The sequence below is a fragment of the Cinclus cinclus genome, chromosome 3, assembly GCF_963662255.1.
Source record: "Cinclus cinclus chromosome 3, bCinCin1.1, whole genome shotgun sequence".
Taxonomy (NCBI): Eukaryota; Metazoa; Chordata; class Aves; order Passeriformes; family Cinclidae; genus Cinclus; species Cinclus cinclus.
The window spans coordinates 82877906-82895342 of record NC_085048.1 but is presented as its reverse complement, the minus strand read 5'-3'; the positions used below and the strand labels follow the sequence as shown (position 1 = coordinate 82895342).

Below are 17437 nucleotides of genomic sequence, written 5' to 3'. Positions count from 1 at the left end.
CGTGACCAATTTTTCCTCTGATGTGTTGATTGCATTAGCAGATTGCTTTCCCTAGAAGCCTTTGTCCAACAGCCTGCAGGCGATGAGCAGCATATGCTTAAGTTTCTTGCTGGAGATGCCAAACTTAAGCCACTTGCTTGGGTATTTAAGGGTTTTCAGGTATATTATACAGTTCATTGTTCTCAGTCTGATTTACCCGCAGAAATCTCAGCTGAATGTGGCCTGACAAGTGGCAGCATAGACACTGCTGCCTACTGTGCCCCCACTACTGATGCTGTTGGCTGGACACTTCAGAGGTTTCATACTGCTGTCTCTCTGGACATACAAGTGTTCCAATCTCCAGCGCTCCCAGCTTTTCCGAAACTCCATCTGAACCTAGCAAGCAAAGAAGGAAATAAAAGGAATGAATGTAGAACTAATCAGCTCTTTAAATGACTCCATCAGAAAAAAGCAAGGATAGCACACTACTGAGAAAAGCTGGAAGTGCTTTAAACCTGCAATATTATTGCTTCCAATTATCCAATTATCTCATTAATCCATTGCAAGCCGTTCCACATTTTAAATAATGATGACATCCATTTTTACTTTTACAAAAAAGCTCTTTTATGCACCAGAAAATCTTACCTTCATTGTTTTGCTCTAAATTGTATTCACCTGCAATACTGATTGTACTCTATGCCCTACTAACAATTAAGCTGACTTTGCTTATCAGCTGTGAAACAGCTGAAAAAACTGGCTTTCTTCTCAATATTGTACCACAGGTATTCTTAAGAGTTCTAACTCCTGGTTTGATTTAAACATTATTATGTCCTGGATTATTTTTTTCTTTGAATATTTAGATGGGTTCTTTTTATTTCATACAAAACTGAATGTTTATTCAGAATTGAAAACAACACTTAAGCAAGTTCAAGACTCTACTTTTCCCTATTTTAAATAGCAATTACAGTATCTCATTCCAGATACTAGCTTTTCTTAAAGCTACAAAGTATGCTCATCTAGTCACAGGTTCTAGGTTAAACTGTGTAACCTCTGCACTAGTTTGGAAAGTCATCCAGGATTTTGCAACTGCTAAACAAGAGCAGAGTTAGATCTTCCTGTTCCACCAGCAAAGTTCTTGCCACTTGACTGAAGGAAGAGCCTCCATTAGCTTTTAACACATAAGACAGAGGACATAAAATTTCACACTTGTTACTCTAGATAAAGGCAGGACTCCACACTAATAAGTTCATTATGGTGTGTACTTCAGCTGGGAAGTAAATTCACTGTAGGTGGGTCACTTAAGGGAGCTTTCTCTGGAGAGATGCTTTTTCTTTCCTTTTAGGATCTTCTACTGACTACCAAGAGACTAAGTAGGTTGATAGCAGTTTCAAGCACAGGTTTGTTGTCATGTCCAGGCTGTTGAAACCTTCATATTCTGAGGGAAACTTCCTAGGGAACCAACTGCTGTATGTCTTTGCTTGTTCACTGTGAAATAATGACTTTGAGATGCAGTCCTAAAAAAGGAGGAAAGCCTTACCAAACTAATTGTCTTCCCCTGGTGGGTACCTCTATCAATGCTTGTCAGCTCTGGGCTACAGCCCTTGCACTGAATGTTCTGTTGGAAGCAGCTTCATCTCTGTGTTTCTGACAATCTGTCAGAATCCAGAATCTGACCTACCCTGTCACAACCAAATGGGTCAGAAGGAAAGATGCTGAGACAGATGCTTGTATTTTACCATGGTAAGGGGGTATTTGTTGTGTCAAAAGGTGCACAAAAACACCAAAGAAAGAGAGTCTGGGATAGCTTGCATAGAAGAATGAGGGAGAATGGTCAGACGAAGGCAGAAATGCAGGAACCATGGTTGTTTACAGGGAAAGAATTGACCATATTACCACTCCAGTACTTGGCAGCTTTTGTGGGCATTGAAAACAATAAGGCAGCACTGGAAAAAAGGTGCTGCAGGCATTTACTGGCAAATCCTGAATGAAAGCATGACCATAGTGACTGACAGACTAAGTCAATGAGCAATAGAAATTAGGTACCTTTAGGTCAGTCAAAGGAAGGAAATGAGTCTTTACTCCAGCTAGACATGACAGGCTTGAGCTATGATACAAATAGCCTGCAAAATTGAGATAAAGTGAATGAAGACCTGAACAAAAGCCTGTAGGGTCTATCTTAGGAACAGATATGACTGGCATAATATCAGTTTTCTCTCCAGGAGTTCGGAAGAGGGTAGGGAGCAGCTCTGCTTGCCTGTGTTGAATTGAGCTTTTGCCTAGATGGCTTTGGAACTGGTTAAGATTAATTTTGCAGAGGCAGATTCTGAGCACAGAAGTAGATCTACAGCTCTTTCAGCAAAATAATTATCCTAGTAACTTCCTGTGTTGGTGAAATTCCCCAGAAATAAGCTATACAGGAGAAAGGATACCAAGAACTCCCATGATGTGCTGATTTTGGCTGGGGTAGAGTTAATTTTCTTCACAGCAGCTAGTATGGGGCTGTGTTCTGCATCTGTACTAGAAACAGTGTTGGTAATACAGACATGTTTTTTTTATTACTGAGCAGGGATTGCACAGTGCCAAGACTTTTTCCAGCTTCTCCTCCCACCCTGACAACAGGCAAGCTGGTGGTGTGCAAAAAGTTGGGAGCACACATGTCTGCTGTGGGAAGTAGCTTTAGTAGACTTTATCTCAACCCAAGAGTTTTCTCATTTTTATTCCTTCAACCATCAAACCAAAGTGGAGTGAGGGAGTGGCTTGTGATATGTAGTTGCTGTCTGAGGTTAAACCATGACATGTGAGAAAGGGGAAGAAAAAATTGTATGTAGGGTATTTTAACAGAGAAAGGAAAGAGGTGGAAGAACTTGAAAAAGACTGTCATGGAGGCTAAAGCTGGAGAAGATCTCTCACAGAGAGCTGTTGACAGAGCTTTATGAAGCTAATGGGGAAGGAAGATGACAGTGTGGCAATGAATCTGGAATCTAATTATAAAAAAACACTAAATTTTGGCCAAAAAAATCTCAGCAAGTGATAGTAAAAGGAAAGTTCTAAAATGGGATGGAATTAAGTTGACAGAAGAGTTTAATTAATAGTCTGTAAAGAGAATGGAAAGAAATTAAAAGCAAAAGGGAGGATTGGGCAGTATTTCAAGAACTCAGGAGTTCTGGCATAAGGACAGGCTCTTTAAAGTAGAAGAGACTGAACTGTACTTCCATTGTGACAAGAAAGCAAAAAGGAGAACCAAGGCTACAGAGAATGAAATATGAACCATCTTCAACTAAGTGGTGGAAACCATCTCTGTAGTTTAAAATATTTCTTATAGGAAGCAGCACTAAAAGCAGAAAAACTGGTAATATTAAGCCTAGCCCATTTTGCAAAGCACAGTGGTGGTAACAGGCAATCTCATGAGACCCTATCGTTGGCTTCAGAGCAAGTTCAGAGAAAATCCAGAATCTTTCAGGCAAAATAAGACTGAAATATGAACAAATTATATATTTTTTTCAGAAGTAGTTATTAGAAAAGGACATTAATATCACTTCTATCTTGATTTCTACTATTGATTTTGGCACCAGGACTTGCAAAGGACTTTCATTCTGTATGGTTAAGGAAAAAGAAAAGGAGTAAATGAGTCACAGACAAAAGATGTAGACCACATTGGAGTGTGTCAGAAGACAGTTTCTCATTTAGCTTAGGAAAAAAATATCATACAGTTTGGAACAAATGTTACTTAATCAAAGTCTTTAAAAGATTTTTTTTTTTTATGGACACTGATGACCAGGCTTGACAAAATCCTATTCCCCTCTCTGAGCAAGAGTTGGAACAAGCAAAGTAATTAATCTTAGATTGTTGATGAAACTGAACTCATCAGTTTTAGATTTTATGAACTACATTTCAAAGGCAAGAGAATTATAGTAACAAGAGATTTGGAGCATTTCTTAGAAACACAGGTAAGCTGTTACACAGTAAGCTCCCTCAAATGAAACAAGCCTGCCTCTTTGAGGGCTTGTAATAAAGTTTGGGTTATGATGTAACTTTGCCCTTATTTAATGTGAAGGAAGTTATTGGGCATTACATATGAGAGGCCTGGCTGCAGCTGCACAAGGGATGTATGAGCAAATGCCAAGGTGAATCAAAAGAAATACATGATCCACCAGCAGACGGTGCTGTACCTCAGGATTGAAGTACACCTGTAAAGCCATACAAGGCATTTGAAACAAATATTCTCTAATTCATGACATGCAGCAAATGACATTGATTCCCAACAGCGAAGCCTGCTGCTATTCACCTCTGATTTTGGGAAGCAGTGGAATTAATAGATTCACTTCATTAAAATCTTATCCACAACCTACAAAAGTGAGCAGACTCCTGCAAGGCTTAATTCAGGATGCCTGCTGCTTTTCTGTTGACTCCAGCCTGGCCACAGTGACACAAGTAGCAGTGTCACAAGATTGCAGTTCCCATCTCTCAATAAGTGATCTTGAATTACCATGTCATCGTTAAAAGTAGAGTTATTGTGCATGTAAAACATATTGATGTGCATTTAATTTAATAACGTAATGACTAAATGAGTAATGTTTGCTTCCCTTACAAACCTGGCTGCTGAATGAATGAATGAATTAATAATAATCACTTAGACAGTAACACAAGAGATTCCTGCAATATTGAAACAGAACAATACCCTTTGCCATAAAGCTGGGATTCAGCAGAAGTCACAGAAGATGGTACTTGCAATCAATTAGCTCAAAGCCAAAGGAACATTTCTTCTGGGTCTGTGAGTTTACCACTCTGTGAAGTTCAGTTTGAATGAGAGTGATGATGCCTTCAAGCAGCTGGGCCACAGGGAAACCAAATGAAACCAAACTGTACAGCAATAGCTATGAGAATTCTCCAACTTCATCAGCAAGCTGAGCTTTCATAGAATAAAGTGGGGTCCACTCCCACATTCACAAAAACAAGCAAATAAGAAGCACTATAGAACAGATTAAGAAGAGCAGCTGTAATTCTCAATTAAAGAACCCACCAGTGCCAATTACACAATTGTAAGCAAGACTGTGAGATTCCACGTTTACAAATAGTGGCTATAAATTATACTGCCTGAATTCCTTCCAAACACATTTGTCTGATGAGTTATCCCACAGAACTGTGCAGTGAATGATCTGTAAAAAGAAAAAAAGTCCTGAAAAAGGAAAATTTGCAGTTCAAGACCATTTTCAATTTCCTTTTCCTATAGTGTATGCTGATAAGGAATAGTATCTCTTACCTCATTATTGATGAAACAGTAAAGAATTGCAACCATCAGCCCCTGAAATCGACAAAAACGAGAACAGTGAGCAGAGCAGTTTCCTCACTTTGCCAAATTCAGTGGCAGAGGGCTAGAGACTCTACACTGACACATCACTGATTAGACTGAAAGGTGGAGAATCCTTGGTCCCTGTCAACTGTGATGGCAGAGCAGAGGTTTGATCAAACTATATCTCAAAGCACATGGCCTTAGGAAAAAGGAGCTGTTGTTTCCTTCAATCTGTTATTTTTGTCTAGTGATTTCTTTCCCCTTCTTCCTTACAAAGCAAAGGTTTCAAGTCTTAAACACTTCATAAGTGAGTAATTCACAGTGGTCTTAAATACAGCTCTGTGCTTGATCAGCAGGGAATGAGTGAGTGTGCAGGGAAACAGAATAATCATTTCCTTACACAAGGAGATTCATTTGAAATGGCTTTGCCTAAGGCAACAGTTAAATAAAAATCACAATGAGCCTACGCCTTCCTCACATGCAGGTTCAGCTGGAGACAGCTACCTCTCCCAGCACAGATTTTCCAAGGAGTATCAGAAACACTGGAGAAAGCACAAAACATGCTTTCAGCAATGCCACCTGTACAATTACAGGAAATCACAGACAATTTTGCTATTGCCCTGAGGTGAACCATAGGAAGGAAACATTAATATGTGGATAGGAATACCAGTTTATTGTAGTAAAGTTGGCTGTTAAAAATTAGTCCTTACACTTTCCCTTCCACTGTCATAATCCTTTAATATCCAGTGCTAAACTCAGAAATATAAGGAACAGGGAGTATGCAATGAAGGAAAGGGAAAGCAGGTCCCCAAACAGCAGTTAAAAAATATCTTATGCCCATGGGGACACTGTGAGTGCTACCTGGAACGAAGCAAAGGAGAGCTCAGTAAAAAGCTTCACAAAGCGCAGCATCCCTCTGGCATGCTCATCAGTAATAAAGGCAAAGATGACCTCATGGGTCCCCAGCAGTGGGATCAGAGTCAGCGTAGACTTGGCCAGCCTAAGATCACAAAGAAATTAAAAACCACAGCACCACTGAATAGACCATTGCTGATGCAAATGATCACTGGGAGTCACCCTTTCCTACACAGTTTCAACTTTGGTAAGTCGCTGAACCACTTTGTGATGCAGGCTCCTCCTCCAAAGACTGCAGGATAAAAACCCCATCAGAATAACCTTAGTGAGTTCCTACACGTTTTAACCACCCCTACCACTTTACTGCAGACCATTTATTGGTGAGAGCAAAGCTCTGTATCCAGCTACTGGCTGTATTTCACCTGGAAAATCTTCCAAACTCAGTAAGAAGCCTTCTTGTACCTGTGATGTCTTTCCTCTGTATTATTTTCCCCACCTGTAATTGGGAAAGACAACCAAAACCTATCTTCTTGATGACCTGAAAGACATAATCTATCAATAACTGGAATCCTTTAAAAATATCTTGGCAAAAGGAAGAGTACTTGGTATTCCTTCCCACCTGTGTAGTGTGTTAAATCTTCTAAATATTGTAACTATCTCTAACTGCAGCACACTTTGTCAAAGCTATCAAAGTGTCTTGAAATGAGTGATGGCAAGTTCAAAGACACAGCTAGCAAAGGGTGAAAGACAAACCAATCTGAAATAAACTATTCTTTACCTGTGAGAGAGTTCAAGGTACACAACCACAGGAAAAGAATTCTTAAGAATGAGCCTTAATTCTCTTTTGATAGACATACATGCCAGCCACCCAACAGGTTAGTGAAAGATGCCTGGGGATCATGTGGAATCTTCCTGGGCCACAGAACTTACCAACATCTTACAACAACCTCTCTTGAGCCAAGTCAGTAGATGCACCTTGTGTGCCTGAGGGCTATTGGCTGCTAATCTGAATCATGTACCCATTCTGGTTGTAAGGCACCTCTGGAAGTCTCTATGCCAACTCCAGTTCACAGCAGGTTAATCAAGGCTGTGTCCAGCCAAGTTTTGAGTATCTCCAAGGTCCTCCAAAGCCCCTCTGGGCCTCTCTTCCAGCATCAGACCACTCTGACTATGAATGTATTTTTACCTGACATGCAAGAGGAATTTCTCTTACTGTAACTTCTGACCTCTGCCCTTGTCCTTTCCCTGTGACCCTCCAAAAATACTCTCCTGTAAAAGTGGACTTGGAATCAAAGCCTCCAGCTCATCTCTGCTTTGAGCTCTTAAGACACATTAGGATTTCCAAAATTTCATGTGAGGTAAAGAAGGTAGGTAACATACACAGCAATTCTACACTGATAAGAAATCACCAAAACATGTGCTCTATCTAGTTTAAAAGGCTGCAGCATTGAAATACCCAATGCAAAATAGCTAAGTCCAGTGCCAGCAGCAGTCCAGATACCAGAGCATGTAGCTCTACACTTTGAGAGCTAACTTGTTATTCTTACATTGTTTTTCAGACTGCAGTACAAAAGTCATGAATCTTAGCAAGGTTATTTAGTCACAGGAAGAATACAGACATGGATGGACTGACTGCAAAGCAAAAATTGAACATATTTGTGATAGCCTTGACATTCTCTTGAAACAGCTCATGCATTCAAGACTGAAAGTTTTCCCAATAACAACTGCCAAGAAGAACAAGGAGCAAAACTCAAAATGATCCTATCTTGTCTTCCTTGAAGAGAAAGCTTTCATTTCTATAAATTTGTATTATTTTTTTCAAATTAGAACAAGATAGGATATTTCAGCTGGGAGGAACCTATGACAACCACCTGTTCAAAACTTGAAGCACGTTCTTGAGGGCACTGGCTGAATGCCTCTTAAACACTGATAGGCTTGGGGCATTGGCCACCTCTCAAGGAAGCCTGTTGCAGGGTTTGACAATCCTCTCAGTATATAAATGCTTCCTAATATCCAATCTGAAGTGCCTGCAGTGCAGCTGTGAACTATTCCCACACATCCTATCACTGGACACCCTGGAGAAGAGCTCAGCACCTCCCTCGCCACTTCTGTTCCTCAGAGGGCTGTAGAAGGGAATGAGGTCATCCCTCAGAGCCCTCTGCTCCAAACTAGACAAGTCAAAGTTCCCAGCAACTCCTCACAGGACATTCCTTCCAGCCCCTACACCAGCTTTGCTTCCTTCCTCTGAGTGATTTCAAGGACTCTACCATTCAGTACTTGCATACGCTGCAGGTATTTTAAAAATATCTGCTTGATTAATATTCATCCTGTCTAATGGAAGACTAAAAGTGACAGACATCAAGCCTTCTGTTTATAACACACGTGAAATGCATGCCCTGGTTTCACTGAGACTTTTCAGTGGACTGACTATCCAAGCACTTACACTAATGCATTACACCGCACTTGTGCATTACTCAAGGGCTGTGCTCTTTAACCACCTTTGTCAACATACTCTTTTAATGTATGTCCTTGTCTGATTTTATTCTGATGAGCATGAAAAGTGTCAGACCAACTTAAAACATACCTGCATTTTATGTCAGTTTTGCACATCAAATTAGCCTGCAGTTTGGCAATGATGATGCATATAACTCTGATGAAGATGAGGAAATTCACCTGGAGAAATAAAAGAATTTATATCACCACCAATAAACACATGCATAAGTAATTAAACAGTAGTTTGTGTATGCCTGTGTAGGTCTGTGTGCATCCTGACAGGCAGCAGCTGCAGAATTTACCATGGAACTCAACTCCTTGCTAAGGAATTGTGGTCTAAATGTGAATGCACAAGCCACCCTTGAAAACACAGGCACTTCATTACACAAAACAGGGGACCCTCCTTACTCTCTGGGGAGTGAGACAAGTGAAGGTGTGGGTTGGCCCATTCGCCTTGTATGGTGGTCTGAGACTGACACAGTATTGTGCCTGAAGAACATTTCTACACAATACCACACATTTTGCAGCTCTTTTGTGGCCCAGTATCTGAAATAGTATCTTTGGTCTCCCTGAACTACCTTCCATACCTCCTGCTCACAGGGGAATTAAAGGGACTGCTGCAGCATGCTGTTCTGTTATGTCCTGCCACTACAACATGAGAGCTTGTGGCCAAATTAAAGAAACAAAATGCTAGTCTGGAATTTCAGTGACAGAAACCAACTTGGCTTCATGAAATCACATTTCTGAATGAAAATGTCAATAGCCTCAAAGGTTATTAGCCTTTGGACATGCACAATGGCCATGTGTGCATCTTTGTACCGTATCATGGTGTTCTCAGGGAAATCTGCCATCTCACAGCACACGTCTCAGACTCACCCCAATGGCGATGAGAATGGGCAGTCTGATGATTAGCCAGTAATTCATATTATAGTTTCTGGTCCAGCAGCTGGTAGGAGGACAAAAAGGAGATGAAGGAAAAGTTTCAGTACATTACTAAAATCTCTTGCTTTTCATTCTGTTCCAGCAGTGCAGATGGAAAACAATACTAAGGACTAGATACCAGGAAAGCACATCATGCTGACATGGAAACAGATGCAACTGCTTCTAAGAAACACTGAATGCTTCGTACTATTGCAGCTATCATAATCCAACTGGATACTACTCACCAGCCTTTCTTATCCACTAATGGCTAGCTCTCCTCCACAATTTGCTATGAATTATCATCCATTAATTGTGAAGATTTACTCCATTAAAACCAAGGTTATATTTGTCATTTGGCTGAAAGGAGAATGGGGGGAATCTGCTTGAGTCTGATCTTTCTGCTGTCATTCTTTACTTCCTCATCCTTATTATTCTTCAGTCTCCAATGTCAGATCATCTCATTTACTTGCTTGTTAGTTTTTATCCCATTACTTACCATCATTGTTCTCATATCAGTACTGAGATCAGTCACCTATTTTATCTGTCCATATTTTCAAAAGGGGTTACTAATTTCAACCATGAGAAAGCAATTGTAGCTGCAAACTCCAGCTCCTTCAGTGCATATGAACAAGGTTTCAGGCCCACTGGGAGTTTTAAAAACTATAAACAAATAAAATCAAAAATGGGAGCAACAGTTCCTAACTTTTGCTGACCTGAGCCCTCTGCCAAGTAAGTAGGATGCTGCAGCAATATAATACTTCATTTATGACAAGTCTCATTTCAGCTTCTAAAACTCCTGTCTCCTTGTGCAATACAGATGGAAAATGACAAGAAAAAGTCATGGCAGCCACAGTTTGGGATCATTGGTCTGAAGCAAACCTTAAAGTGAGGGTTTGTACATCTAGCTCCTTTCCTCTGGCCACAGCCAGCCGCCACCACTGTCCAATGGGCCATGTCGGTGTAGGATGGCCCAGGTTTTAGGGCAGTGCTCACATGCCACTTCGCTTGCTGCTGCAGTGACAGCATTCTGAATATTTCTATGAAATAACTTGGTTAGTGTCCTGCTAAAAATTACTCAAAAGCAACAGTCACCAGTAAAGCCAGCAGGTTTCTGAAACGGCGCTATATAAAGCATAGGTTCCTTCCCAAATAAGGTTTCTCTTCATCTCCAGATCTGTTCTGCCAAAACATACATACACACAGTCTTCCATAAGGCTTCTTAACAGACCTATGAAAGTTCAACTTGAATGATGCTGGTGGAGCTGAAACTCTCCCCAGTCTTGTAGTGGGACTAAGAGAAAAGAGCAAACCATGCAGCACCTGGGAGGGATGCATGCTACAAGCACACACCCACTCACTAGGGAGGAAAGTGTAGCAACTTGGCTGTGGCAATTCTGCATTCCCTTGCAGGGACTGCAAGTCCGAGAAGGGCTCAGGATATATTTTTTTTCCTTTGGTTTCAGTTTAATGCATACGAAAAGCATATTATTGTCACCAGCAATCTCCAGTTCAATTGCATTTTAGGTTATTGGACAAAAAAAGTGTGCAGGCTGTGTGCAGTCAGTGTACCTGAGCCAGAATCTGAGTTATAGAACTTCTTAATTGGTACACAGAACTGGGAGCCAGCTTCATGGAGCCTTTGAAATTAATTTTATTTGAACACCTTAAGACTGATGGCATAATAGGCATAGCTGGAAGTGGAGTTCTTATTTTCTCACTAGCTGCAGTAGATGCAGAGGCAATTAAAAAAATTCTTTATAGTAACAGAAGCTGAGAAACAATTCTTTACATAAACTCTGCTGCATTTCTGTGTTAATTTGCTTCCTGTGGCAATCACATCAATTTTAGCTACCTTTAAATTTATACAAATATGTGCAATAAAAAAACCATTACAGGTCAATTAAGGTGTCATGGCTATTAAAGCATCCAGAAAATAAAACTGGTAGATCGCTACATGATTTCTTGCCCATCTGTGCTTTCTGTGATTGCCACACTGATAAATACACCAATATCTATTGTGCTTGGGATTTATCCCTACAGTTTGCTTAGCACCTCTCAGAAGATGCTTGGCAACTAATAGCCTCAGAGCCATGAATGGAGAATTTGTCCAGTGAAAAAAATGCGAGTGGGATGTTTCTGCCTTTGCTTATCAAGCCAGTATTCTCCTTCTAAAAGTGAAAACACTGAATTTCTACCTTGAATTGCTACAGGTGAATGGAAAAAAAATAGGATTGAAGGGTGACTGTTTTGCTTCCATACTTAATTGCAGAGGGAAGCAAAAAATGTGTAACCATCAGCTTTTTAGGCACAGTCTAACAACTAAGAACAACAGCTTGCCTTTAATTGTATTTATAATCTAGACAAAATATTTTTGAATAGCTCACTTTTTAAAATACTAATTTCATTCTAAAGGAGTTTATACTTGCACATGTAAGGAAAGAAGAACCAACCAAGTCTTGCAGGCTTCAGTCCTTTACTCAAATGGCTACGTTTACAGGACTGCCTCAGATTCCTAGCCATGACCACATTTATTTCCAGTTATTCTTCATAGCCAGGGAAGTAGTTAAATCACAAATGAAATTTACAGTCTGCTGCATGGTGACAGAGCTATGGCAAACAGCATGAAAGATATCTCTGGCTGCTCCAGCAAATGCCTGCCCAAGGCACAGAAATCTTGCCTTTCAGAGCAGCTGCTGCACGTGGTTATTTATTGCTGTATTTTACAAATATTTATACAAGATTTAGAAAATTCAATAATGTGCAAAATTGCCCCTTTTAAGGTCTGCTGAAGGCAGTGAGTGACAGTTTTCCATAATAGAAAATATAAATCAGCTCTGAGCACCACATCATGTGGGAGGCTCAGCATGAACACTTTGAATACATTTTCTACATCAATGGGAAGATATGCTCACGGAACTTTGCCTGTTCAGAGGCTGCATGGCCTCCACAACTATTCTGATATTTTCAACAAAACTTTGAGTACATCAGTACAGCCACAATCTTGCTACAGAATATCATCAAGTCAACCTTGAAAAGGAAAGTCAAAAAATCCTAGCATTGCTTTAGCCAGAAAAGGCAGCTTTGACTGAAATGGTTCATTGCCATGAGGAACACAAAAAAAAGAGATGGTTCTTAATATTCAAAAACACTAGATAACAGTTTGGGGGTGGCCCTGGCTAAACTGAATTTTCACACATTGCAGCATCTCTCCAGCAATAATTATGCCTGTGAGGGGGGGGTGGGGGTGGGGAAAGGGTCCTCTACAAAAGTATTGTCTACGTAGTTTGGAAAATAAGAGGAAAATCCCTTAAATAATGCATTTAAAATGAAAGAGCATAGATTTCTTTTCTCAAAGAAAGGTAACCAACTATTTCTAAGCAGCAACTGTCTCTAAAAAGAAGACTACACTTTCTTCCCTTTAAGAACAAACAAAAAAACAAAAACAACAAGCTATGGTGCTATTTGGAAAATAGCTATTTATAAAGCATATACTAAAGTAGTTTTTTCCAGAATAGCCACCATGGTAAAAATGGATAAAAGTATTTTGTGTTTTACAGCAGTCTTGTGCGTGACATAGTTGACTTCAGCAAGACTAACGTAAGCAGACAGAGAATGTGCCTTTATTTTAGGAATATCTAAATAATGGGAGCTTAAACAAGAAAAGGCAATCACTTCTTTGCTGCTAGGCATAGGCTAATCACTACAAATTGCAGGCAGAATCCTGCTGTCTTCTTCTGAAACAACTGTAAAGGCTACTGCCAAAGGCACAATATCAGGAGTGGTCTTGGTTGGGTGGGATGGCTGCTATTGTTGACACTGTCAGTACAGAAAAACAAAACATACCTTTCCTTGACCTGCAAAAGAATAGATTTATTCAGACATGCAGAAAATTCTGACCAGAAAAAAACATATGCTCCTTTCTGAAATGTTATGCAAGACCTTCAGACAAAACAGAAGCAATTATGTGAGGTTTCAGCACATTGCCAAAGCAAACCACACTGAACAGAAAGCAAACAGTGACCTGCTGGTGCACACATACAGCACAAATGAGATAGCCATAAAAATCAGAACTAAACCAACCCCTCATCTTCATAAAGGTACTTGACAGTTCCCCAGAGGATAACAAACAGCATTGGCACACCTGAAAAAGAGAGGAGACAAGACTGACATTGACATTGAGACTAGGAATAGCAAAGACAACTCCCTCTTCTTCACCTACTCCCCCATCCCACCCCCCCCCCCCCAAATAATGATGAGCAACACAATTACCTGGTTGCACCTCTTATCCAACACAGATTACCATGAACAGTGGGCTCCCCACCGAAGTCTCAACAGCATGAAAAATGAACAATGCAAGTACAGCATAACATGCATTCACCTCTTCTTCTGTTTATATTTTCACAGACAAGGGAATTAAATTTTTGGAAGCTCTACTAACCTCCATACCCATACTAGAGAAGGTGCAGCGTCCAAATTTCTGCTTGTGGGTCACCTGCACTGCATTCAAACAGGACCAAGTTCAAGCTGTCTTACTGGTGTTGAGGCTGGAGCATGCCCAGCCCCACATGGGGGACACCCAGCAAGCATTCTCACCCACAGAGAAGTCCCAGTTCTGGCTGTGGTACTGGTGTGGACTTGAGTGGCTGCAGTGAGGACAGTAGATGAGGGTGGCAGTGAGGAGAGGCTTGGCACTACCCTCATCTGACAGCACATAGGCTAGGGCTGCTCAGTTCATCTGGGGTGTAAAGGGCAGAGACACAAGCCAGGTAAGCTGACACTCATTACCTCCTTTACTGTGTCAAAGGCTCTCTAATTTACTTCTTTCATTTATGAAGAGCCTATGTCATTAAAATAATTTTAAAGTGCATCTACCAACCAATACTCAGTACAGAGAATGACAAAAATACACAAAAGGAAGGAAAGCATGTTGTGACTCAAAAAGCAGGATGAGGAATTTCTGCTTAAGTATAGATCAAGATGGTCTAATTCCTCCTTGGACAGGGTCTGATGCTGCATGGGCATTGTATAGAAAGAGCAATATTTAGCTTACTTTATTACTTTATTCTTAAGAACCAGTAAAGGACCATAAGAACATCAGGCTGCAGCAGCAAGTTCTGCACAGGGCAAATCCATAGTTCATGGCAGCAGAAGCCACAGGGAAATCACACTCTGGGAGGTCGCACAGTTTGAATACCTCAAGCAGTATCTTTATTGAGTATAATCAATAAAAAACCTTCACTTTTGTTGTACTGCAAAATTTCTCTGTTATCAAAACCACTAAATACTATAGACACAGAATAATAATATTCTCCTTAATCAGTTAATTAAAAAAAAAGAACAAAAAACAGTATGGAAAAAATAGCCATCATGAGAATAACAGCAAAGATAATGAATTGAGTAGATATTAATTGGGCACATAAGTACTATGTTCCATGGATTTACTTGATACTGAGAATACACAGTATTTTGGGAGCAAAGTAACCAAAAACTCTATGCTGCCTTGATAGTCGTATAAAGAGATTAAGAACAGACTCACTGCACATCACTTCCAAACCAAATGACACTTTTGATTCACAGAAACAAATTATAGTTTGAATTATTCCTTTCTTGACTCTGCTGTGCATTAAGACATCTTAATATGAAACTTACAGGATAAGACACAAGCACTGAGAGCTCAAAGGCTGTATGCCAGTAGATATATCATTTGATAGATCAAATGATAACAATAATGATTTGTGGATATCTCAGTCTTCTGGATACATCAGAAATCTCTCCATGCTTAATCAAATCACCTGACATTTGAATTGAGAACCTATTATTAATACTATATTTCAAAAGAGCCTAACTAGAGGGAGGCCAATAGAATTGCATCAGCTATGCAAGTATTATACAAATGAATAGACAGCAAGTATAAAGCAACTTGTTCAATATTCTCTGCCCACTCCCACTTGTGATGCACACCACTGGTGTCTTGGTGTATTGCAGCACCATCAGTCACACTATTTTCTATGCTGGCAATGCACATTTTGGTCCGAGACACCAAGACTTAGTACAATACACACATGAATTTGCACTGATGTTCAAACCTTACTGCTTGGATACAACCTGACATATATCAAATTCCCAAAGCCTTGTCCTGTGAAACGGATTGCTCTGGAAACTGTCTGGGACACAGTATTCAGCAGATACTGAATACAGCTAAACACAGTATTGGAAAATCCGCAGTTTTCCAAAGCCCTAGTGAAGATCTGAAGAGAAGACTGCCCCAAGAACATTCCCTAGTTCATTTCAAGCCTGTAGAAGTCATTCTATCACAGCAAAAGAGCAAATCTGAAGCACCTCTGCAATAGTTGCAGTTTGCAGGGATCACTGAGATTCTCCAAAGACTAATTTACCATCATGATACCTAATTAGCCTGCATTAATTAGCAAAAAAACATGTATTCTGGTTACTTCAGTCAGTCAAGAGACTTCTGGCTGGTTTGAGCAGGCACTGGAAGTAAACTGAATACAACTCATTGAATAAACACCACAGATGGCTATGTTTCATTAACAGCACCAGTGGTGTATCCCACTCCTGGGCTTCCAACAGAACATTTTTCATGCATTTGAGTTTTAGTCTCACAGTTCATTCTCCTGCTGCTGCTAGTCAAAATACATCAGATATTCAAGAAAAAAAAACTGCACTCGTTTGCAGGAGGCATTTATTTAAAGTGTTGGCCGAACTCTTTATGGTCAAGCAGAAAGCTCTGAGATGGATCTTTCCCGAGATTAACTGACCAGAGAAAAGTATCTGAATTCTGGAAATGGTAATGTCCACTTTGTCTTCTGTATTGTATCACTGCTGAAGATGTCACAAACTGCAACAGCTTGATCATGATAAACTCTGTGATGTTAATTCTTGCAGGCTGATAGTTGACCCAGATTATGAAATCTGTCAAGTGTACTAGAAAATAAGCTTGCTGACAGTTCAGCTAATAAAATTCAACTTCAAATGACTGGGCATCTGAATTATAGTCTGCAATAATAATATATATTATGGATGATGAAAAAGTAATGGAACTGCCAGTCAACATCTTAATACCCCAGTGCATAAATAAGCAGAACAACCTACTTAGTTTCACTCTAACTTATATATTCTACACCTGGCTGGGTGTCTGCATAGTAAGAAAACAAAAAGTAGGAAAAACAATATTTTTTCAGAATTACAAAAAGATGGAGTATGTAAAAGAACAAAATGTTGAGAAAATCTGCGCAGGTTGATTTTCAGAATGCTCTGCTATCCCTAAATAAGAGGGGCGGGAAATTCCTGCAGCTGCTAATGGAAGTTACCATGTCCAGATAGCAGCATGCAAAAATCAGTCTCTTCATTTAACAGGTCTCAGATTCTGGTAACAGAACAGAAAAGCTGGGGTTTGTTCTAGAACCCATAGGGTCCCCATTACCAAGAGAGGTGATCAGGTGGTGCTATTCCATGCCATCATCTTTCCCTTAACTCCACGTGCAAGCACGTTTCCATTCTTACAGACACCCTAGTTGTAGCTTTGTATTGTATTGCCTCACTTTACATGCAGGCAATTTCAGGAAAGATATATGAGGATCAAGAGAAGCTCCTTACATCCTCACGTGCTGATTAGAGATTCTTCCTGACGTAGATTTGCCTCTGAAGGACCAGAGCACTGCCATCCAGCTGAAACACTTAAAGAAGGGCATATTCTGAATACAGCATTTTGGGGCTTCTTTCAGTATTTCAGCCATGACCTGACATCCCACATTTCCACGTGTGATAAGTTCAACTTCCAAGAAAATCAGGCACATAAACCAGAAAGACACTACTGCTGTCAGAACAAGTCCATTCTTCTTTCTCTTAGAAAGCATCTAAGATGCTCTTACTCGAACA

The 17437-nt window shown here is 40.1% G+C and overlaps 1 protein-coding gene across 1 annotated transcript in view; it reads right to left on the bottom strand.

Moving 5' to 3' along the window:
• Positions 1-207: 207 nt before the first annotated feature.
• Positions 208-17437, bottom strand: part of GLP1R (glucagon like peptide 1 receptor) — an 80728-nt gene continuing 63498 nt past the window's right edge. The window contains 6 exon segments of the mRNA XM_062489022.1: positions 208-375; positions 5240-5281; positions 6131-6269; positions 8709-8797; positions 9494-9563; positions 13619-13679. Of these exon segments, the coding sequence (XP_062345006.1) occupies positions 208-375; positions 5240-5281; positions 6131-6269; positions 8709-8797; positions 9494-9563; positions 13619-13679 (569 nt within the window).